General features: G+C 40.3%; 4 protein-coding genes across 4 annotated transcripts; all 4 read right to left on the bottom strand.

The window, feature by feature from the left end:
- Window positions 1-11,050: 11,050 nt before the first annotated feature.
- On the bottom strand, window positions 11,051-11,566 carry LOC145398075 (uncharacterized). The gene has a single exon (XM_080271031.1). The coding sequence runs from the start codon at window positions 11,564-11,566 to the stop codon at window positions 11,051-11,053; it is 516 nt and encodes a 171-aa protein (XP_080127157.1).
- Window positions 11,567-12,700: 1,134 nt separating this feature from the next.
- LOC145398074 (uncharacterized) lies at window positions 12,701-13,564 on the bottom strand. The gene has a single exon (XM_080271030.1). It carries the CDS (start codon window positions 13,562-13,564, stop codon window positions 12,701-12,703), a length of 864 nt encoding a protein of 287 aa, XP_080127156.1.
- Window positions 13,565-13,617: 53 nt separating this feature from the next.
- LOC145398073 (uncharacterized) lies at window positions 13,618-14,586 on the bottom strand. The gene has a single exon (XM_080271029.1). It carries the CDS (start codon window positions 14,584-14,586, stop codon window positions 13,618-13,620), a length of 969 nt encoding a protein of 322 aa, XP_080127155.1.
- A 76-nt stretch (window positions 14,587-14,662) lies between these two features.
- Window positions 14,663-15,829, bottom strand: LOC145398072 (uncharacterized). Its single transcript, XM_080271028.1, has one exon. The coding sequence runs from the start codon at window positions 15,827-15,829 to the stop codon at window positions 14,663-14,665; it is 1,167 nt and encodes a 388-aa protein (XP_080127154.1).
- Window positions 15,830-25,205: the final 9,376 nt, after the last annotated feature.

Here is a 25,205-nt window from a genome sequence, read left to right as displayed (position 1 = left end):
GTGGCTGTCCAGATGACAAGGCAAGAGAGGGACTTATTTGGTCATATAACTTTCAATTGTTACTTGGATTTTAGTCTATCGCTTAGAACACGTTGAATAAGTATTTGGATACCAGACTCTATACATTAATGTCATTGTATTGAAATCTGCTTAAACTTCGATACAATCACTTCTCATGGAACTGAAGATAGATCTATGCACTTGATAATACACCTAATAGTAAGATAAATGAAAGTAACATTACATACGGCAAGACGTGAGAGTGAGCGAAGCTTCATATCTCCGATCCATCCACCCAACAAATCAGTGTTTGGTGGGGGCAAGGAGGGCGAGTTAGGAAGGGGGGGGGGGGTAGACGTGTGCGATTAACCTGACCTCTGGTGGCAGATTATCGTGTATCACGAATTTCTGTCCGGAACTGTACCAGAGCTACCTTAACTTTGCAGTGCTACAAGTCAAACTAAAATCAACTGAACTGAAACGAAACTGACTACCATGGCACTTCCACCTCCTTATGTAGCCTTCCTTGCTTCTCCAGAGTTCTAGTACTCTTTAGAAGGGGCAACAGTTACCATCTCGGAGACATCCAAAATATCTAGAGTTTTCTTACACTGCATAACAGTGTAAATTATTTAGCATACAAACTGAGACAAAATTACATAATCTAACAATCACATTAAAAAATATATATATAGAGAGAGAGAAAGAGCACAAAAATTTGCTGTACAACTTACAATGTAACTCCCCTCACAAATAGCAGGCTAACTGGCAACTCTGACACGTAACTGTAAAAATACGAGAAATACTGAGAACCTTACAACTCTTCCTAACTAGCAAATCCCGCTTCTTAACATTATAGAATAAATGGCTAAGTAATAATTGTTACATCTCCAAATCCATGTATAAAAATAACCACGTCATTGGCTTACTCTGGAGGTCTTGTGTAAAGGGACCGATACCACCTTCTTAATCTCTTGAATCCGATGACATATATTTTGGTAACTTCAGTCGATTTGATTCAGAATCGGAGACCTTTCGAACTGTTGGGGTTAAGTATAGCCTTCACCGACCCCTTCCTTGTTGCACATCCTTTCTAAGTTGAATAAAGAATCGTTAGAAACTTTACGAAATAGAAAATTGTTTCAAATTCTAAAATATACCTACTGTAATGAACCATTTGCCTTATTTGTCTCAACATCAGCCAATAGGCCCAATACTGAGTATATTAACAACAGGTTGTAATAACATCGTGTCGTTAATCAGCGTCATGTGTGTTCACTCATACTTTCCCAGACTGCTTCATTTTCAATTATTGGTTGCTACCCAGCTTCTTCTCTTTTGGCCATACCAACCTTCCAGTTTGTCCTCTGCCTACCACGTCGCCTTACTCCATCTCTGAGTTGCCAGTCTGTTATCGTAACTGCTTGTCTGTTATCTTTTCTACGAAACGTCTGAGTTAGATCCTTCACTTGGATGACGTATTTCAATTTATTCTTGATATTATCGGACATTTTCATTCAGCAATTATATATATCTTTTGCACTGTAGGAGTTGGTCAGGTTGTATCTGTCTTTCTCATATCAAAACGTCTCTCCGTAAGCCGAGTAAAGTCGTTCATTAGGAAGAATAAAGGGAACAAATACTTTTTTTGTTTTAGACTGAAAAAGTTAATGTATATTTCTACTTTTTCACAGAAGTTGTTATAGCCTGTACCTGTTTCCTATACAAGAAGGTCACTTGTTATGAATCATTGTGATCGTTTCGTTTCGTTTCGTTTGTAATGGCTCCTACATGCTTGCACTCGTCGGTACTGTCACCTAATATGCGGCTTTTCGTTATCTTCGATCTCTAGCAGCCTCGGTTCAGTATCTGCTCAGATTTGTTTATCCTAATTCTTAGTGTCAGGCAGAGCATTATCCCTTTTAAGTTTACGTAGGCCTATCAGGGCCTGTCAAATGATCACAACAGCGAATCTGTGTCATGCTTTATTTAAAATAAAAAATATCTATAACAAAACTTTCCCACAGTGGTACTTATGTGGGTATTATTAAATGAAGTTCAGTCAAGCAAAGGCTATTGTATTGTACTTGGTTGTTATTGTTGTTGGTGGTGGTGGAGACCGCTATGGTGGTGCCGGTGTGAAGGTTGTGGTCGTTGTGGTGTTGGCTGGATGTTAATCAAGTTGTGTGCTGGTAGTTGTAGTAGTGATGGTGGCTCTCGAGGGATGATGTTTAATAGTTTCTAGCAGTAATAACTCTGGGATTCATGAAATATAAACTAAATAGAACGTAGGCTGGAACTGCCCGTATCCTGCAGCCCATCTTCCTCCTTTAGGGTGAAACACAGGGAGTTGAGGGACATTTGTATAACCAAGCAGCGTAACCACCCGGTCACATTGGTGCCACCACGTGAAGGCGTTCCCCTCCAGCACTACTATGCAGTGCTGGAGGTATTGGATGGTAGCTTTTGTGATGGCTGGATGGTGGCTGAGTGGTGATGGTGGACTTGATGTCGGCCAAGTGTTGTTAATTGGTGGTGATGGGAAAGCTTCGTTGTCCCTTAACAATACACTCTAGCAGTACGATAAATACGGTAAGGGTAGTGAGAACAACACCTATGCCCAGTACTATGAAGCACCCTATTGTATGCTCCAAGTTCTTTTGTTGTTGTTGTTGATGTTGTTGTGTGGTGAAGAATAGAGAAACCTGCACTTTACACTGGAAAATTCATACAGTATATTACCACTATGCCAGGAATCGAACGAGAGACTCTCAGGTGAGTCAGGCAGCAATCTACAACGCCACGGCCTGATCATGGCGTGGTGGATTGCTGCCTGGCTTTCACCTGAGAGTCCAGGGTTCGATTCCCGGCATAGTGGTAATATATTGGGTGTAGTGATGATATTGCTGTTAGTGATGGTGATGATCAACTTACTGGTTCCTAACAGTACACTCCAACAATAGGTTAAAGGCAGCCATAAGAACACCCAGACCTATTACAATGAAATCATCCTGTTAAATGCTTCAGTTTGTATGGTGGTGGTGATTTTACTCTTATGTAGTGATGCTGGTGGTGCTCTTGGTGGTGAGTGATTACTGACTCTTCACAATGCACTCGACCATCAGGATAAAGACAGCCACAACAACACCTCAACCCCAGTGGTATGAATGCTCCCTGTAGATGCTCCAGGTTGTTATATTGGTGGTGATGTATGGTGGCGGTGATGGTGCTGACGTTGTTGTCGGAGGAAGGCATTAGGTTACTGACTCTTCACAATACATTCCAACACCAGGGTAAAGGCAGCCAGACCAACCCCCAGCCCCAGTGCTATGAAGGCTCCCTGAAGATGCTCCAGTTTCAACACACCCGTCCCACGAACCTGTACAGAACAAGAACAGTCTGGTACTCTTTTGTGTTTATTTCAAGTACTACTTTCCTATCAGCATTCGTGAAATTCTAATGATTTAAAATTGGGTGTATATTTTGTCAGACCTCAGATTTCTTCTTAGTTATCCTTATCAGGTTATATTCAGGTCAAGTTAAATTTAGCTGATGTTTGTTACAATAATTGCAATTGATCAGGACGGAAAGGAAAACGATGCACCACACTCATACTAATATACTGCTACAGTGATGATGATGATGATAATGTCTGATTTGTGTTGCCACGGAGGTGATAATAATCGCCGATTTGTTGTGCTGCGGTGATGATAAGAATTATCGCTGCTTGGTGCTGTTAAGGTGATGATAATAATTGCTGCTTTGTGCTGCTACGGTGATGACAATAGTTGACTAATTATAGATGCTACAGAGATGATAATAATCTCGGATTTCTGCTGTGGTGATGATAATAATGGTCTGACTTGTACTGTTGCAGTGATGACGATAATAGTGGTATGGTTTGTGTCGCTACGGTGATGACAATAGTTGACTAATTATAGATGCTACAGAGATGATAATAATCTCGGATTTCTGCTGTGGTGATGATAATAATGGTCTGACTTGTACTGTTGCAGTGATGACGATAATAGTGGTATGGTTTGTGTCGCTACGGTGATGACAATAGTTGACTAATTATAGATGCTACAGAGATGATAATAATCTCGGATTTCTGCTGTGGTGATGATAATAATGGTCTGACTTGTACTGTTGCAGTGATGACGATAATAGTGGTATGGTTTGTGTCGCTACGGTGATGATAATGACTTATTTGTGTTCCTACGGTGATGATAGTTGTGTAATTTACGCTGATACTGTAACGATGATAATATCTAATTTGTGGTGTTAACATGATGATGATATTTGTTTGATTGACGCCACTACGGTGATCATGAAATAATAAAGGTATGAACTGTACTGCTGCCATTATGTTGGTAACAATGTCTTATTTGTACTGCACCGTTGTAATTTGCACCGTTGAAGGTGTAAACAGAACAGAGCATCAGAGCTTACTTGTGTGGCAGGTACGTCGATATTTCTGACGTGCGTTTCATATATTTTTCCCAGGATGCCTGTCTCCAGGATGCGCTGAAGACTATTGGATATTAGAGGGGTGAAGGCTGTGTTGCGGGGCAGCAGCCACGTCATGTAGTCACTGAATAGCTGTAAGGGTAGGTAGGTGGTTTGGTGAGAGAGAGAGACCGCCTCCCTTTGGGGAGGCGGTGGCTCAGTTGGTAGGGAGGTGGCCTGCTGTCCTACCGGACCCAGGTTCAAATCCCCGTTGGGGCAGGGAAAAGTTTAAGGATTTGAATTTCATGTAAATCAGACTTTATCGATCTACCAGAAGGCCCGCCGACATGTCGTAAAAATACCCCCGCTAATACCAATACACCAGTCCTGTATGAGACAGCCCTAGCATGTATTCAATGTGGACGGTGGGTGTTAGCGCCGAAGTGGTAACATGTAGAGGTTTATGGTATGTAGGAGGACTACTGGGCCTTGGGAGCAGGCTGTGAAGCCTATGCCCAGAGTCGAGCACATAAACATTCACACACACACACACACACACACACAACTTTAAGGGTGGCATCTGGACGAAAATCAAAAACCAGATATTTGAGCTGAGATTTTTACACATCAAACTAGTTTATATATGGATCATTTTGGCCAAGTTTGAAGGTGCTTGAAACAGAACTTTTTGTATTGGCCTTTATTCACTTTTTTTTTTTTCCTAGAGCCGTTTTGAGTACTTCCTATAGGTGTTACAGCTTTCTTTGTATTTATATTATATACCCATTTCTTTTATACAAAATGTATATAACTATTCTACTACATTTGTAAACAGTGTTTTGCCGATTGCTGTTCTGTATGTCTACTTAATATTTTTTGTTATAGAATGACCAAATATATATTTTTTTATTTTAAGAGATAATAAATGATAATTATGTGTCATTAGAATGGTGTTGCTGTTTCAAATTTTACTACATCTATTACTTTTTTGAATACTGCATGTTAGGAAGTTATGCCTTATTATCAAATAACTTACATTTTGAGAAATCAGCAAATGAAGTTTTCACACAGACCTACAGTTATTCAACCAAAACTATTGTATGTGTTTGATATGGTGTATCTGTAGTGCCATAATTGTAAGTATAGTATGAGTTAGTACAAGTTAGTAGTGTAAATGTAATATTAAGCTTAGGTATTGTTGTAAATATAGTTTGTACAGTTCATGTTTAGCCACTAAGACCTACATTTAAGTTTAGAAAGCATGATTCTGATATTGATAGTACTAGGTCGAGTATTAGTGCGAATATCATTAACTTAATACATATGAACCAACCGTTTTCAACAAAGGCGTATAACCGCGAAAGTTTTAGTAGGGATTAACAATCGCGAATGTCTTCCCATACTCTGTTCTAGAGATTTACATGTTGATGTTAATAGTCTTCCCATTTTTTAACCATGTAGTGGTGGAATGGGAGTTGTCTGAGATATGATTGTTGATGACAGTCATCTGTGAAGCACGAAATTTATGTTATTGGAGTCGTGTTGTCAGCCGTGTAAACACACATACCGGTATGTAAATATATTGTTTGGATGCCTATTTGTTTTGACTTCGATATGATTAAGATTCCTGTACGCCTATTAAAATAAATTAAACATCGTAAGTCATTTTTCTACGTATGTCGAGTGCAAACGTATCTTTCGTCTTCTTTGGAGATCTTAGAAGGGACAATAATATTACCAGGTAATCAGTTAAAGTTTTAGCCGATTCCTGATACTGTCATGATCGAGTACAAAAGGCAGGGAACAGCGCCAAAACGCGAGATTGCTGTTCCTTTCCCTATTTTTCATAGGTTAGTGCCGAAATCTCACCACGTCCCTCCTTTCCTCCCTCGTGTAATGTAAGTCCTCCTATACGTCAGAGAGTTAGATTGGTGATAATTATCTTGAACCAACTTGTACTGAATAATGAGATTGCTGTTCCTCTCTCTATCGTTCACAGATTGAGTGTTCTAGCCACTGCCTAACCTCTGTCTCACACTAAATCACAACCCCCCCACCTTTTCTTAGTTCATGTAATCAAAGTGTATATCGGCTGGTCCATTTGATTCTGTATCTAGTTTGTATATGATTCTTGAGTTATTTTACATATTTAGTCTTGCAAGAATAATTTTTGGTGGTAATTTTTAGGTTTCTTCCCAAAGAGTCCGTCAGAGACCACGGGATAAATATATCCATGTGTAATAGTATTCTTTGAATATTAATTTAGTTTGTAAAGATTCATATTTCTGGAGATACAGATCCTGATTATATTTTGCTTGCTTTGTCTCATTCACAGTTCGAAGAGTAATCTGTCTTTCAGTTCTTAATGCTTAGTAAATCTTAGGTTAAGTTATTTCGAGTTGAAATTTTGCTATCCTCTAAGGAGTGGTACAAACGAGATTCAGTGGCCAGCAAAGGGTACTAATATCTATCTGCTCACATGCTCTCAAATAAGAAGATGCTACCGCATTTCCCATAATCCCTAAAATTCTGCTCGTACACTGGTGACTAAAATTTCTCATCATTACACTGGTGGCTAAAGCGGTGGGATAAGATATTGTTGTAGGATAGATATTGTTACAGTTAATGAATGAATCGAGATAGAAGCCCTCAATAACAGTACACTGGAGGCCCACTTAATCTCGCGATATTTCTAGAATTAATGATCTTTAAATCTCCTGGAGGACGAGCAAAAGTATTCTTCACCGATAATAGAATGAATATCGACATGGAAACACAGCTTATGTAATTTGTGGCTTGGTTTAGTGAAAGGAGGAGTAAAGTGGAAGATAAGTTGTTAACGGAAATTAGGGGTCACATGTCAAGGAGAACAGAGCGAGACAGTGTAGAAATAAGAGTTAACCCCCTCTCTTAACACCATGAGCCGGCGAAATATTATGAAATTTCAAAATAAAGAGGAGGAGGAGGAGAAACTTTCATCTAGATTTACTCAGTGAATGAATTAGACGAGTTAGAAACTCACCTGTCCCCCATGAATCCTTTCTATCCTCCATCTTTTAACCCTCATCCAACAATGAGAGCAAAAGGGAGCCTCACAAAGCTCGTGATATTCTAAATTCTGGAACTCCACCAGTTACAGGGTATCGATACAGCAGCACATCTGGAAATGTTTTCTGAATTAGTTGAACAATGTGATTCTAATGATGTGACACGTAGGGAGACTGCAAAGGGTAGAGCGAGCCCTAAACTTGCCATTTTCATTCATAACAACAGGACAAAGCATTGAGTAATTTCATGGCCAGCACTTAAGGAATTTCTTCAAGCAGAGTTTGCCATCGAAGTCAGTATTGATCAGGCTTGGCAGGAATTAGAATCAATGTGTTATGATTGGATAGAGTCACCCCAGGCTTTCACGCACCGTTTCATCTGCCAGCATGCGGCAAGAGAACATAAATTCTCTAATGAAAAGTTCCCTAACCGTGACAGAAGCTGTGGTATGGCTTACCTCTCCCGTCATGAGAAAAGCTCGAGGGATTCCTAGATGACGAGTACCCATTAAAGAAATTCCTAGACAGAGTTGAACATGAATGTCAATTGTTGGAAGTAAGTCAGACCCCTCATACCAATGCGGTGCCTGGCGAGAATAACATCAAGGAAAGGAAACTCAAGAATCAGCCGTTGCCGTCCGCCCTGGTGAACCAGACAGATCACTCGAGTCTGGCTGGACCAAAAGACGAAGTGGAAGAATTAAAACGCCAGATCTGCAAGTTCAAATCTAGCCTAGCGCAAGTGAATAAAAGGCAACCTAGCAACTCCAGAACATCTAGTGGTAAATATTGTGCCCACTGTTTAGCTTCATCTCATAGTCTTCAAGAGTGTTGGTGGAAACCTCCTCCCACAGACCTGGACGTGGGTGCCTGGACGTGGGTGCCTGGACGTAACTATAAACCTCCAGAACAAAATGACTCTAAATCGAAAGGTTCACAAGATCCACCCCAGAAATTATGACTAACCAGTGATCATACATCCTCCACCATCAGTGTAGTGATTAATGGAAAGATAGAAGAAGGTATGGTTGATACTGGGAGTAGCTTCACTCTAATTAAGGAATCAGCTGTCCAGCGAATTGGGGGAGAAGTAAATACACGGCGAAACCCGCCTCGTTTACGTGGAGTCACAGGCACCCCTTTGAGAATGTTAGGAATGCTGCAGGCATAAATCAGAGTTGGAGCTGAGAACATCCATATACAATGGTTCCTGGTATATTAGTACGGATCTGCTCCTAAGTTGCAATGTACTAGGTCGAGATCCTCTCATGTGGGATGGAACAAGGAGAGTCATGGTATGAGGAGGCGCCCCTTATGTGGTGAATCATACTCACCGACAAAGGAACAAAGTCAAAGGAGTGAAGGTTGACCCAGTCGGACCCTCCAACCCATCACACTTCTCGCAAATCAGTCTTCTTATGACCATGAAAGTAGACCCATATTAGTCTAAGTTTATGCCCATCCCTGTAGAAGACCCAGGCACTAATCTACTCATTTATCCTCAAACTAGGGTCAGTCATAACAGTCACCCAAAATTGGTCAAAGTCATTTCCAAGAATTCAGTTCACTTCCCTCTCACTAATGTGATTAAGAAGGAGAAGGTATTTCGTAAGGGCACAATTATTGGATCGTACGAGAGAATTGATAATCCACCTACTGGAAGGGTTAATGTCACTAAAATTCACACTGACCTACTCCCTGAAAATGATCAAGTCAGACAAAGTGGGACACGTGTTCAGAGGTTGGAAGAACTGACTGGAGATTTAAACTGGCAACATCTCATTAGTGCCCAGCAAGAAGACTTATCTCAGTTAATCCTTAAGCACGACCCTCTCTTTATTCTGGACAAAAGTGAGTTAGAACTTATCAGTGGCCCTCCTTCTCATGTTAAAGTAGTTGATCCTCAGCCCAGTCATGGACCCATGTACTGCTATCCCGAACAAGCAAAACAGATTATTGTGGATATGCTAAAAGATATGGAGGACAGAGAAATCATAGAACGATCTACCACAGACTGGCTGTCACCTATTGTACTTGTAAATAAGTTGGATGGTAGCAAACATGTGTGTCTCAATTATCGTCCTGTGAATCATTGCCTCGCGAGGAACATCTACCCCCTCCCAAGGTTGGATGAACTAGTTGAACAAGCGGACGGACATCAGCATTGCGTCACTCTTGGCATGCGAGAGGCGTATTTCCAAATTCTGTTAGATGAAGAAAGTCATGACCTCACTACCTTCAGTGATGGGGTCGCACTATACCGATTTTGACATCTCTCATTTGGTCTCAACTGGTTCCCTGCAATATTCTCCAGACGAATGGTTTCAATACTAGCACTCCTCTTACAGAAGGACTGGGTTAAGAATTATTTAGATGATTTGATCCTTTAGGCACCTGACTTTCCTGTCGTACTAGAACAGCTGAAGCAACTTTTCGAGTTATTCACTGACAATGGAGTGAAATTAAATTTCAGTAAATGTAAATTCGGCCTTAAAGAAATCACCTTCCTAGGTCATCAGATTTCTGCCGAATGAAGCAAACCTGATCCAAAGAATGTTAAATTGGTTGCAAAGATGAAACCTCCCACCACCGTGAAGGAAGTAAGGCGATTTTTAGGAATGTGTGGTGTAACGTCCAAAGATGTTATCCATACAGGTAGGGATTGTAAAACGCCTGGTCTTGTACTCGGGGTCTGCTTTATTGGATGTTCATCACAAATAATGTTGCCTACGCCGACGCTCCCCGCGGAGGCCTCTCACGTAGCAACCCTGGTCATAAATATTGTCCATCTCCCCTCACCTCGAGAGGCGGCCCATACACAGACCCCTATCCTGAGCAGTACGACTGAAAGGAATTTCGTCTACTTTAACCTTACTTTTACACCAATGCAAAGTATATAACACTGTTTTCTCACTATCAGCTGTTACACAGATGCTTCACGGACTAACATGAGGTACTTACAGATTGTGGCACCTCTCAATCCCTGGTTAATCCCCAGAAAATTATGGAGCCCCTTACACACTTCTTTCCAATTAGGCGGGTGGTCTGCCTCTGGCCATCTAGCAGCCTAGACCGCATAAAACAACAAAGTCTTTGTATCCATACAAAGAGATCTTACATATAAACTGAATACAGTACATGCAAAGTTTTCCTATTTTACCTTAGTTGAAGCACAAATTTCTTACTTAATAAAATGCAAGCTATAGCAGGCACTACAAATTAAATATCATGTCACAAAAAATACGGGAGACTTTATATTCATGTGATGTGCCGTAACATTCCGGCCCCTTAAATGAGACTCCTCTCATTTACAAAGCTACTACTACAAGGCACATCTCAAGCACTTACATAAATTTCCACTAAAGGCGATAAAGCACAAGTAATACTACAAAGTATACTAACTATGATGGTACACTTAAGTTGAGGTAGTGATACAGAGTACACATTAATACTACAAATGCACAAGTTTATTTAGCCTTGCAGAGCGGAGCATGTCGCACACTCTTAGTCAGGAGGCATTATTCTGGCCTGAGTCCTGACTGTTCAAGGCTCAACTAACCTACTGTGTTGCTGCCCTCTAACAAACACAACCTTGTCACTGGCCTTACAAATTTATTGTAGGCTGTGCGCACTTCTACACTGCGCACCAAGCCGTCTCTGCCAGTGAACATCTGTGTAACTCTCCCCAGAGGCCAGCATTGCCTTGGGGTACCCCCTACCATCACTAGAACCAAGTACCCCATCTGGAAATTTCTTTGGGGCCCCAGCCACTTCTGACGCAACTGTACTAAAGGAAGGTACTCTTTAAGCCATCGTTTCCAGAAATGATCAGCTATAAATTGAACATGTCTCCATCTTTTACCATACAAATCCTGCTTGCATGTTTTACCCAGTGGAGCAGCATGACCTGGACGGAGCAAGAGCAAGTGATTTGGGGTCAAAGCCTCTGGATCTTTGAGATCATCTGACACAGGTGTTAAGGGCCTACTGTTGACAATTCCTTCTACCTCACAGAATACAGTGTCTAACCGCTCATCGTCAAGAACCTGATTCCTTAGGTTGACAGTCATGATCTTTCTTATTGTTCTTATCTGTCTCTCCCATATCCCTCCCATATGTGAAGCTGCAGGAGGGTTGAACTCCCACTTGATGTGCTTGAGAAGAAGCTGATCCTTTACCTTGACTCATTCCGCTGATTCAGGGCTTCTCTTGTCTCTCTCTGAGCCCCAACAAAGTTAGTGCCATTGTCTGAACAAATCTTTTCGGGAGCCCCTCTCCTCGCCATAAATCTGACCAAAGCATTTATGAAGGAATCTGCATCAAGTGAGTTCAGCTTTTCAATGTGTACGGCCCGCACTGTTAAGCAGGTAAAGATACAGCTGTATCTCTTTTCCTGGGACCGGTCCTTCTTCACTAGGAAGGGCCCAAAATAATCTATCCCCACATATGAGAAGGCAGGCTTGTTGGGAGTCACTCTCTCCTGAGGTGGCTGGGCCATTTGCTGTGAATCCATCGGTCCTCTACTTCTCCTACAAGTGATGCAATTTCTTGTTACTTGTCTAATCAGTGGCCGCAACTTGGGTATCCAGCAGCACTGCCGGACAGCTGCTGCAACATGTTCTCGCCCAGCATGCCCTGTATTCTTGTGAGCTTCCCTAACAATTAGCTCTGCTACATGGTGTTATCGTGGCAATATCACTGGATGCCTTGCGTCTTCAGTTAGTGGTGCCATATAAAGGCGACCTCTTACTCTCAGCAGGTCGTCATCATGCATATAGGGTTCTAAGCGGTAGACTGGACTATTTGAGGGCACACGTCCTTGTGCTCTAAGAGCTTGTATCTCAGCACCATAATGCTTTCTCTGGATGTACCTAAGTATAGCGTTCCCAGCTCCTTCCAAGTCTGTAACTTCCAGATCCTTGCCCTTCAGGCACCATGAAGCAGGTTTTCTTTCTTTAAGCCATGCTCTGAATAGACGGATCCATGCTACAGTCTTCTTCATACGGAACCAGCCTGAGAAGCTTCCTATTAGCCTGTCAGTTGCACTCTCAGTGACCTGAGATTCTGTTAATGCTGTCCGCATCTGTTTCACTTCTTTGTCGTTGTTCAAGATTTCAGGATTTTCTTCAGGGCACCCTGGCCACTTTACTTCTTCTTGCCAGAGGAACTCCGGCCCCTGTTTCCATCTTGCATTGGTGATCATTTCATTTCGTCAGTCCTCGAGACGCAACATCAGCAGGATTCAGCCTCGTGCTCACGTGCCTCCACTGTACGGCACGGGAGCCATTGTGAATTGCTGCCACTCTGTTGGCAATAAAGGTGTGAAACCTCTTAGACTCATTCTTAATGTACTGGAGAACAATCATACTATCAGTCCAGAAGACAGATTCTTGGAGTTTTACTTTCATCTCTTGACGCAGTGTAGTGTCCAATTTTACTGCTACTACTGCTGCCAGGAGTTCCAATCTAGGGATTGTTAACTGCTTCATTGATGCCAGCCTAGATTTGGCTGCTAACAAGGTACAGTGGATTCCTCCTGTTTCATTCTTTATTTTTACATAACTCACAGCCCCATATGCTTCCTCCGAGGCATCATAGAAATGATGCAGCTGATAACTAATGACCGTACCAAAGTCTGGTGGTATGATACAGCGACCAATTCCAAATTCTTCTAATTCTGGCAGGTCTTCCAACCACCTTTCCCATCTTTGTTTGCTGTGTGGAGTCAGCTCATCATCCCAACCTTTACCTAGTCTGCACTCATCCTGAAATATCTTCTTAGCTACCAACACAAAGGGGGAAACAAGACCTAAAGGATCGTATACTGAACTCAACACACTAAGCAATCCTCGCTTCGTGCTTTCCTTCCTCTTCGGTTTTGTTCTGATACCCAATTTGTCATCTTCAGTGTTCCATTCAGGACCCAATGCACGTTCAACTGGTAGAATATCTTGATCAAGATTCATGCTCTTCACTCTTTTAGCTCGTTCTTCTGTGGGTATTGAGCTGAGCACTCGTTTGCTGTTGCTCATCCATTTTGTCAAACGAAAGCCTCCACACGACAGCATCTAACCAAGTTCAGTCACTAGAGTCACTGCTACATCCTCAGAACTTACAAACTTCAAACAATCGTCTGCGTAAAAGTTATCCAACACGTGTTCACAGCTAACGAGCTAAATCTACTGGACTGATCAAGTGCTGTGTGGCGAAGTGCAAACCCTGCACAACTTGGACTCCATACTCCACCAAACAAATGTGCAGTCATCCTGTAGACTTGAGGCCTCAGTGCAATGTCTTTGTCTGTCCACCAAAGGAACCTTAACACGTTCCTGTGTTCTGGTGTGACACGTACTTGATGGAACATGGACTCAATGTCTGCCATAATAGCTATCTTCTCCTGCCTGAATCTAAGCAACACACCAAGCAGTTTATTCGTGAGATCCGGTCCCTTATATATGTACTTGTTGAGTGAATATCCCTGGGACTCAGCTGCACAGTCAAACACTAATCTGAATTTTTCAGGTGTACTGGGATGTTTCACATTAAACATAGGCAGATACCAAGTCATCCCTGGGAAGGCACTGATTTCTTCTTTAGGCACCCGTTCAGTGTGTCCTTTAGCCACTAAGTTGCTCACTTCAGACCTGTAGCTCTCCAGAAGACTATCATCCTTAGCTAAGCGTCGCTTGAGGGACCGAAGACGCTTCTCTGCCATATTACGATTATCGTGCAGTCCAGGCGGGTTGGACCTGAACAGTATTGGTAATTCATAATGACCGTTTTTTAACACAACGGATCGAGCCCAAAGATCCGAATCCTTTTGGTCCTCTATAGACATTGCGGGCTTCTCCTCTAACTGTTGACCTCCATCTACTGCCCAGAACCTTTCCACCTGAGTCTCTAGGCTTGTTTCCGGCACTGTCATGGAATTAATGTAGTTGCAGAGGACCTTTTCTCCTTGAAAGTTTTTATTCACTGGCCCGTTAACCACCCAACCTAATTTCGTGCAGATAGCGTAAGGATCGTCATCTCGACCACGTCTTACCTCTAGTGGTGCTAAGATCTCTGGATAGTTCTGACCAATAATCATTTCAACGCAGAGGCTGGTTATGTGGGAACGTCAAGATCTTGCAAGTGCTCCCACTGCTCAAAGTCCTTTGGAACACCTATACTGTCTTGAAGATCAGGGATCTTTTTACTGCAAGCACTTCTTGTAGGCTTAGTAGCTTATTCTTGCGACCTGCACCCCTCAGTTCTAAAGAAACTATCGCTGCATCTGCATCTGTCTCACTGTTTAAGGTGGAAAGGGACACGTTTCTTGGTTCAGCTTGAAAGTTTAACTTTTCCACCAAAGACTGGGAGCAAAATGTCCTGTTACTTCCCGTGTCTACCAAAGCAAGAGCTCGAACAGCCTTGGGTCCACCTTTGCCTCGTACTAAAACGCTAACTATCAGCAATGCTATTTTGTCGTTAGTCCCTGGTGCCCTGCATCCGTAGCTTCTGTGAGTAAACTTCGCTGTCTTTTCGTTACCTCCACTGGTTCCCTTAGTTTTCTTATCCGTACCTTGGAATGCCTCGTGCAGTAGCTTTGAACGCCACAGGTCGCAACCCTTTACACCACAGGTAGACCACTTCCTACACTGATCCACCCAGTGTTCTCCACGCAGGCAGTTGTAACAGAGTCTTCTTTTTGGGGCAAAACTCAGTCTCTTCTCTGATGTCAAACTCTGGAACTGCTCACAGTCCGGTAACCAGTGCTCTTTATTCCAAAGCTGACACCATGGTTTTTTCTTATTGCTTGCCCTCACAGCACCAGCTTCACTCTTGGTCTTTGTGGATTCAACCGAGGTGGTGGCAGAGTCCCTATCACGAACTTCAGTACTGAAACAAGCTTTCTTAGACGCAATTTCCTTCTTGGGTTTTGTTCCCTTCTTTTCTTCATATGGTGTCTTACCTACGTTTCCATACAGTGGTTCGTTCGCTATCTTTGCTGATTCCTCAATGAATTTAGTAAGCTTTTCTATATCTGGGTACTCCTTATGTTTCCCTTTGAAATGGACCACCTCAGTGACCCATTTTCTTCTGCAATTATAAGGCAGCCTCTCTACTATACTGTACTCTGAGCCCAATCTGTCAGTTTTACCGATAGCTTTGAGCACCTCCAGGCAGTCCTTAATACTATCCGCAAGTTCATGCAGTCTGGCTTTGTCATTTGGACGTATTTGGGGGCCTTGAATAATCTTGTTTAGCCAGGATTGTGATACCGTGAGGTCATTATCAAACCTATCCTCCAGGATCTGTCTTGCCCTTTTATATCCTTCTTCAGCTTTCATCATGTAACAACATGACACCGCTCTGACAGCAGGTCCAGTACACAGCCGCAACAATCGGTTCTTCTTAACTGCAGGACTAACTGAAACACTACCAATGGATTTGTCAAAGTTACTTATGAATCACCAGTAATCGAGCGGGTTTCCATCGAAGGCTGGTAATTCTATCTGTGGCATATGATGCATTTCCGTGAGATGTGGTCGATCACACTTCGTGCTTACTGCCTGTGAGTCAATACATTCATCACTTCTCTTGGATGGTTCCCTGGGACGAGGTTCCTTATGGCATCGATACTCTTTCTGAGATGTCATTAACTCAGGAGGTTTAGATGGCCGAAATGGCTCAACTTTAGGGCCTTTATCAGACTCCTCAACACGCGGATGCCATAGATTTGCATAAGGATCGAGTCTCATAGGTCTGTCATCCTTGGCTGAACTCCAGACCTGGTTGTTCCATGGGATGCTCTCAAGTGCCGGTTTCAACCTTGTTCCGATTTTCCTTATTTCTGTAGCCGTTCCCCTGGACTTACTTTCTTCATAGTCGTCCCAAACTTGTTCGACAGCGGCAGCCACAGCACCTTCACCTTGCAGTGCCATATATTCTGATTTCAACTTGGATTCCTCTATTTGTCACGCTATACTTTGTTCTTGTGCCTTTAACTCAAGTTCTCGCAGCTTATTCTGGAGAATCTCTTTGGCATTCTTAAGCTTGGCCTCCTGTGCAGCTCTGTGCGCCATAGCACTCCTTTTAGATGAAGAATTCTTTGAGGTTGTTTTCGACAGTACAGTAATCCTTGATCTTGAGGCCCTCGAACTTACTCTATCAGATCTCGTTGGGTCTATCACACTAAGCCCAGCATTTTCCTTTCGCCTCAACCAGCTCCTAGCTTGACCTAAATGTTCATGGGCTCTTTTTCTAGCGAGTTCAAGGTATGATTCTGCCATATGCTGCTCCTCCTCATTCTGGTGAGAGTGTAGGATTTCAATGAGCTTTAAATGACACTCCTCAAGACTTAAAACAGAGGCTTCTACATCATCGATTGCAAACCTAACTGCATGAACATCGGAATCATCATTCGTAATGAGTGTCTGCAAGTTTTTGAGTCTTTTGGTTAATGCCCCTAATTTACCGGCTCTCGTACCTTTCAGTGCCTGAATCCTCTCCGCCATCACACCGTCTTCGTCATCTGCTTGTCGACTTTCTTGATTACCTACATGGGCTGCGAAATGCTCTGCGTCCAACTCATGCTGCTCCCTTACATTTTTGTTAGTATTTTCACCCGACTCTGAGACAAGAGGATTATCACTGTCAGCAGCATCTGAGCGACTCGACATCTGCCGCAGGTGGAGGAGCTCGTGCTCTTCTGCCTCATCTGACATTTTACTTCTACAGTACTAGACAAATGACAGACTGAATGCAATTTGCCAACAGTTACAGTAATAATATCTGAATGCTTCTGCTGAAACCTAAACAAACGATGTTAATCAATAAATCACCATACAGTTAAATCAATGGCAAAATAATTGCATCAATCACAGCAATCACCCAGTGGGCACAGGTGGTGATTTTCACGTCGTATCCACGTGGAAATTTGGTGAAAACTTGTGAACACGTGAATTCACCAGATATCCATGTCTTTTTCACGTGAATGTTTAGATGACATATTCACGTGTATAAATGGATGTGGAATTCTTACGAATTAGATGTGATGTTATCTCTAAGTAGAACTGGTGGATTTATTCTCATTTAATTCACGAGTTCACATTATAATTTTTTTTCTTGAAATACATGATACCTGCCTCCATAAAATCATATTTCCAATGTAGTTTGATATGTTTTGGAATAACAATTTCAAAAATATAGGTAACTTATACCTCATGCATGTTATTAATAGCTATAGTCAGAAAATGTTTTGTTGCTTAACAGGCCTACTCTTATAATGATTGTAAGCATATAATTATATAAAATACGTTCAAACAGCATGAAGTCAAATAGAATCTCCATATGTTGCGACATGTGACACGTTTGTACTGAATATTGCCAGATACAACTTGCCACTCAACTGTTTGTGGTGATCGTATCATTTTAATCATGCATTTTATTTAAATCTAATATTTTCAAATGAAGTTAGAATGTAGTATTTTTGCAAAGTAAAGTTATTTGTACTTAATTTCCTGGCTTTCTTGGAGATGATGCTTTACTCTGGTGTGCATTTCGAAATTCATTTGTTTTGAATTGTTTATAATATCAAATGGCGCCAACTGCCGCCAAGTTCACCAAGGGGGCAACAGCAACTTCACCAAGCGGCCACGAAACCTGCAGCAAAGGATCAAAGGTAATTTTCCCTCTCTCATGATATTAGGAAGAGGGCAGGCACTTTGTGCTTAGCCACACATCCTTTTTTCTCCAAAAATAGGGAAATTTGAGACTCAGGCTGTAGCCTGTTGATTAGGCCCTAACTTAATGGCACTGCTTTGAGAAATCTGCTTTCCCAATCCTTACAGTAAGTTAACCTCAAGCAACAAAAGAGTAATTTTGCAACTTTTTTTTTTTCATAGGCTAGCTGGCCTAGGACCTAACTTATATCGATGTTTAGGCTAACAGGCCGGTATTATTTCGTATTAACAGCCAACTCACTGACAAGAAATTGAACTAACTAGCATTATACCTTTATGCAATTCTGGGGTATTATTGTATAATTACTCCCGTACGGCACCGGACACATTTTCTTCCATTATCTTACTTTGAATATGATACTTAGCAACGCAGAGTGTGTCCTACCCGTCGCAAATTTCATTTTACTAGTTTAATTAACCACTAACTAATGTACCTGACAGAGGCGGGCGGACATGTTGACGGAGTGGAGGCTAGGATATTATGTGTGTTCGTGCGTGCGTTAGCAAGGGTAGGGTGTGTGTTAGTACGTGCGTTACCGCTGCGTGGGTGGAACTGCGCATGTAAGTCGGCTTCAACCAATCACATTCAATAGACAATAGCCAATCAAGTGCATCCTTTTCATTTCCCCTCGAATTTCAAATTTTGAAACTTCGTCAGTCCCCTGAACTAAGTCATTGCGCTCTGGCGGTCTGTAACTGGTGCGAGTTAAATTACATGAAAGCTTTCGCTACGTTTTATGAAAACGAAGATAGTGCCATATCGTTCTTGAAAGACCATGAAGTAATTAGATCTACAGTTCCAAAGTGCCCAGAACATAATACAGAAAAAGACAAGATCTGGCGGTGCAGGCATACTTTTTATTTGAATAAGACCAAGAAAAGACGCAAAAAAACGGACGACTCTCGTCCTGGACCATCGTATCTCAAGGTAAGCACTCCCCTAGGATAGGTTAGGTTAATGTCAGGGGGGTCTGGGGGGCGGAGCCCTCGTTAGGAAACGGCCAGGCTGGGGGGTCTGGGGGGCGGAGCCCCCCAGTTAGGAAACAAGTTCGATAAGAAGCTTAAAATTATATTTTTCTGTGGTTTTTGATGCGATTTGAGTTGTTTTTTACTTCACTTTTTTGGGAAAATGCTTGATTTCACCTACTTGTCCAAAGTTCATGATTGGAAAAGAGGGGAAATGAGGCATTTCCGACGAAAATGAAGGTCAGAAACATTCGATATCGCATCAAAAACTGCCAGAAAAATATATTGCACTACCTAGGGGGTGTATTGTCCACTTGTAAAAGTTTACCGGTTTAAGTATGGTTAGGTTAGGTTTATTTCAGCAGGGTTAGGCTTTTGCATGGAATTTTCATTTTCCCAGTATTTTCAGTGTAATTCATTTGAATTTGATCTTCATTTCTGTCGGAAATCACTCGTTTTTGCGTAATCCAACCTGCCAGAACCTCCTGTTCAACAGTGAAACATTGGGGGTGGGGGGGGGTGTAACTCAAAAACCAGTGATTTCCGACAGAAATGAAGGTCAAATTCAAATGAATTACACTGAAAATACTAGGAAAATGACAATTCCATGCAAAAATGGCGTGCGGGAGTAAAAGTAAAAATTTACCTCTGGGATTCTGGTCCTTTTTTCTTCTATGGCACATCCGTCGTAAATCAACCATTACTGAGTTATGCAATTTATAGTGTTATTGTTTTCAATGGGAGAGCCATGTTTCCCCTGCTGTAGACAGATAGTTGTGTGTGTTCACCTGTATGTATACTACCTTAGTGAAAGTAATATTTCGTATTTACACCAGGTTAGGTTAGGTAAGATTTGGTTAATGTGTGGGGGGTCTGGAGGAGTTGAAGCCCCCCTGTTAAGATTTGGGGAATAGATGAGGTTTGGTTAGGTTAGGTTAGTGCTTGTTGTTTTGGTGTGATTTGAGTTGCTTTAGGCCATTCGATTCACTGAAAGTCGCTAGTCCTGTTTACTTCGCTAGGAGGCTTCTAACCATACCACATATGGAATAGCAATAACTCGTTTATTTTTAATTTGCGACAGAAATGCCATGAAGAAAACATTCTTAGAATGACTGATTCTGTTAGAAAATCATGAAAATGTTAACGAAAAGTCAATGATCGCGTGATGTGTAGTGTTAAAAATGGACCATATTATTTATGGTTATATTGTTGGTACTCAAAATAGCTTATTCACAATTGCATAGGCTATTGATTGGTATTGAAAAAAAATCATGTGGGGCCAAAACTAAAATATTACCAAATTTACTTGATATAAATATGATTTTGACCTCCAGTTTGGTAAAGTTTATGGTCATCTACAAAATGTACTTAGCCTACTGTATATGCTTACTGAGCATACACATGGTTGTATTGTTTTTTTCAGGGTGGTACCCCATTGGTGAAAAGCTGATGCACTCATCTATAGGTTCCAAGTTCTAATCCTGGTGAGGGATTGTATATTTGAAAATTTGGAAATAAATACATTGTATTGTGTGTAATGTACCCGTACTTATGCAGGTCTCTGAACAATTCCCCGTCAAGACGATTCCCTGTCAAAATATATCTGTCCCAGGATGATTCCCCTTCATTTTATAAATATATCTATTATTACTTAATGAATACCGGTAGTATATTAATTCATTTTCATAGGGGCCTTTTAAGGCGTAAGACCATACTGTATCATTATCTTTGGAAATCATATTAATATTTTACATTGTCAGTAATTAGCTTTATTTGCTTCACTGCAATAAACTTTTTATTATATTCAATTTTCACCCATTGCAGTACCACTAGTTAGGCTATACATTTTTATTTATTTTTTCAGTTGACGATAAATCTAGCCAGCTGAAGAGGTGACTGTGTCTTGTGCTACCTAGACTACAAAGGCATACGTTACTATGCCGTTAATAGGCTACAGGGTGGAACTCCGCAGTCAACACTAGATTTTTTTGTTCTAGCAAAATTTGTACAAGGTTAGTAGTTTAAAAGTTTTGTACATTCATACTAAAACTAGTCTATTTTGCCCACAAATCATATTCATTATGCTTTTCAGCAAGACCATGGTTGGAATTATTTTATTTTGAAATATGGAACACTATAATACATTATGGTAACTATTGAACTATTAAATTTTCTAGTAATGGTAATACCTAGTTTACTAACATACCCCCACTCAGGGTATACAGCAGTTTTTTTTTTTTATCCCTTTTATGTTAATATATTGTAACTAACCTTTCCCTTTCCCTCTCCAATAACAAACCAGTTGTAGCATCCATAACTCTGGATTATGAAGAATATTGATGGATTTCTAAAAACATGATGCTCTGTAAATGATTTTATCCTAATTTCATTAGAACCCCATCCCAGAATTATCACATCCCCTAGAGTCCTGTTTCTCACCTCTATGCAGTACTTACTAAGAAATAGTGATTTAAAGCATTGTTAAAGTTCCATATATAATCAGAATCCATAGAGTTAGCACTACCAGTAATTCTTATTAACCTCGGTAATAACTAACTTCAGAGCATCTACAATTTACTTGCTGCTCCCTATATTTGCTTTCCATCCTTTTTCTGTTTCCTCAGTTAAGTTCTATTATATGTTTGTGTATGTGCAGATTTATTATTTTGTGTTCTATTTTTCTTTTACTAATACTTTGTTGTCTAATTTCAGATAACATTCTTTTATTTCTTATTCTTTAAAATTTCCAATGCTGTATATCTCCTTTAAGTAACCTTGCCACAAAATTAAAAGTAAAACCATTTTGAGGAAACAATTATCATGGCTTACTATAAAAGGTACAGGAAACTACAAAGTCAACTGAAAGAGCTTTTTTCCAGTAGTGAAGATGAAGATAATTCATGTTCTAAAGTCAGTAAGCTTAATGGTGAGATCCCTCTTAGCGAGAACGCTGATATATCCTTCACTTTGCCTTGTCAACAACAGATTGATAGCAGTTTAATATCCTCTTCATCAGAGGAATCTGACACTGTTAATGATACTCAAAATAGCTTCACTGATGATTCTACTCAGGAAGAATTAGCTAGGTGGACCACTCTGAATAATATCACGAGACAAGCACTTAATCAGCTTTTAGAAATTCTTAGGAAAAGAGGATTTAATCTTCCAAAAGATGCACGCACATTATTGCAAACTCCAAGGCATGTAACAATAAAAGAAAAGTGTGGTGGACAATATTCATATTTTGGAATAGCTTCAACTTTGCAACTGATACTAGATGCCAATAAAGATTTTGTTGAAAACAATGATTTCATTGAATTGAAAATAAATGTAGATGGAATTCCATTATATAAGTCAAGTAATGAGCAGTTCTGGCCAATATTATTGAAATTTAGCTATTTTAGGCCTGCATTGGTAGCTCTTTATTGTGGGAAAGTAAAGCCAGAATCTGTAGACAATTTTCTTTCAGACTTCTTAGAAGAATACAAGCAACTTTCACAAGATGGTTTAGTTGTGGATGGTAAGAGATTGGGTGTGAATATTATTTCTTTTATATGTGATGCACCTGCCCGATCCTTTCTGAAATGCATTAAAAGCCACACTGGTTATTATGCATGTGAAAGATGTGAGATTAAAGGAACTTGGGACTCTCATGTTCTCATACTAAACTCTTCAAATAATTGTAAAGAAAGAACTGATGAATTATTCAAACTAGGTCATTATGAAGGAACTCATCAGCTGGGAATGAGTCCTCTCATTCAGTATGGGATATCCTGTGTTAAAGGATTTCCTTTGGACTACATGCATCTAATTTGCCTTGGTGTCAAAAGAAGAATGTTGCTCTTCCTTATGAGAGGTTCTAGAGTGTGTAAACTCTCCCAGCAACAGTTAAGCTTGTTGTCTGGTGTTTTGGAAGGCATGTCACTCCCAAGTGAGTTTGCTAGGCAGCCATGGTCTCTGGCTGTGATTGATCGTTGGAAGGCTACTGAATTCAGGCAATATATCTTGTACACAAGTATTGTTGCTTTGAAAGATATTGTTTCTCCAGAAATCTACAAAACAAGCCTGTCACTAACTGTAGCTCTTTCTATTTTATTGAACTCAGACAGCCATCTAAGGAATGGCTATTTGTCATATGCACGAGAACTACTGGAGTATTTTGTGCAACAATGCGATGAGGTATTTGGTCGCCATTTTGTTGTATATAACGTACATAATGTCGTTCATTTAGCCGATGATGTGGAAAACTATCAGTGTTCATTGAACTCTTTTAAGTGCATTCCCCTTTGAGAATCATTTACATATAATAAAAAAGTTAGTAAGGTCATCAAGTAATCCCATCTCACAAGTATTTAAAAGGCTTGCTGAAAAGGAAAAGTACAGTGCAACAAAGGACACTTCACAACAAGCATGCATAACCACAACATACAAGGATAACTGTTTCATGTTGGAAAATGAAGATTTTGTTTTCCTGAAAGAGAAAAAGGACAATGGATACTATACTTGTGGTGTTTTAAGCCAAAACTTTACTGAAAATTTTTTCACTGTACCTTGTGATTCAAAACTCATCAATATTGTGTTCATGAAAAATTGCTCCAAGACAAAAGAAAAAGTAATTCATTCTAAATACTTGTTCAGAAAAGTTGTGAAATTGCCCTACAAAGATGGTGTTGTCTTAATACCAGTATTGCATTACACAAATGAATAGTGTGAGATTTGTAAAAAAAAAAATTTTTTGCTTTTAGTCTTGGAGCTCACTGAAAATTGCCAACTTGATTATGTACAAACAGCAAACTTCTCAATCTTGGACTCTGTAGCTTCACAACTCTTCTCCATTTTTTTTTCTTTTATCTATACTTTATCTTCTGCTCCCTGTCCTCATCGCACCTGAAGATGGCAGACACACATTGCAGTGCATATATTTGCTTGCATTACATAAGAAGAAGATCACCAATGGTGAGATTTTTTTTTTTTTCTTAGCATTTACAAGTTAATGATTTTCTTGAAGTCATAATATTTTTTATTATTATTATTTTGATACGTATAAACAGTCAACATTCTCACGTATCTTATTAAACATTTATTTCTGACATGTAGTGACCATGATCCCCCTCCCCTCTAACTCCTGTAAATGAAAATGTGATTGAGATTAATTATAATGATGTATATTTGAAGAATTATTTTAAAATGTTGTATGAAATAGGTTTATTACCGGTACAAACTATTGGTATCATGCAGTTCAATTTATTTTCAGTTTTGTTACTGATATTTCTCATATTAAGTAATTTATTTACAATAATTATAATGATACATGTCGTCTCTTCAAATGAAATAAAAAGAATATATACTGTACTTACTATAATACTGAATTACTAAGCATGACATTAATTATCAGGATGTGGAAGCGAGCAGTTTGGGTTGAGGGGAAAACAGAAGAGGAAGGTGTTGTACCAGATAGCTGGGTAGATGAGGAGAAGGGAAGCTTGTATTGGCCTCAAGGTGTTAATGCTGAGAATGCATTGAATACTCGACAACACCCAGACCCTAAATCATGGAGGAAGTTCCAACTGGTTAAAGTGAAAATATCTTCAGGTATGTATGTATTATGTTACCAACATTTTGTCATTTCATCCTTTCATTCCTCACCTTTTCCATTCTCTCTCTCTCTCTCTCTCATAATATATATATATATATATATATATATATATATATATATATATATGAGAGAGAGAGAGAGAGACTGATTGACTGACTGACTGACTTATGTCTTGGCCTTCTATTTAGGGGATCCTCTTAGGGGAGGGAAGGTATCATGACATACTGTGATTTAAGTATAGATCTCTAGTTTGTTTATGTTCATATTTCAGATAGTTATCAAACATGTGACAATTATCAGCTCACATCAGTAACTGAGGGTGTTGACAGCAGTGCTGACTCTGATTATGGTGAGGGTTGGGAATTAAGGAGGAGGAGAAAACGTGCCAAGAAGTGCCTTCCAGAGGACTTCATCAGTAGT

Source organism: Coenobita brevimanus, chromosome 44, assembly GCF_032717465.1.
Source record: "Coenobita brevimanus isolate Jiangsu-jjx chromosome 44, ASM3271746v2, whole genome shotgun sequence".
NCBI lineage: Eukaryota > Metazoa > Arthropoda > Malacostraca > Decapoda > Coenobitidae > Coenobita > Coenobita brevimanus.
This window is presented reverse-complemented; position numbering and strand designations above follow the sequence as displayed.

Coding starts and splice junctions, on each gene's coding strand:
- LOC145398072 (XM_080271028.1), bottom strand. CDS start 15,829: ATGAAAGCTGAAGAAGGATATAAAAGGGCAAGACAGATCCTGGAGGAT.
- LOC145398073 (XM_080271029.1), bottom strand. CDS start 14,586: ATGATTATTGGTCAGAACTATCCAGAGATCTTAGCACCACTAGAGGTA.
- LOC145398074 (XM_080271030.1), bottom strand. CDS start 13,564: ATGCTGTCGTGTGGAGGCTTTCGTTTGACAAAATGGATGAGCAACAGC.
- LOC145398075 (XM_080271031.1), bottom strand. CDS start 11,566: ATGACTGTCAACCTAAGGAATCAGGTTCTTGACGATGAGCGGTTAGAC.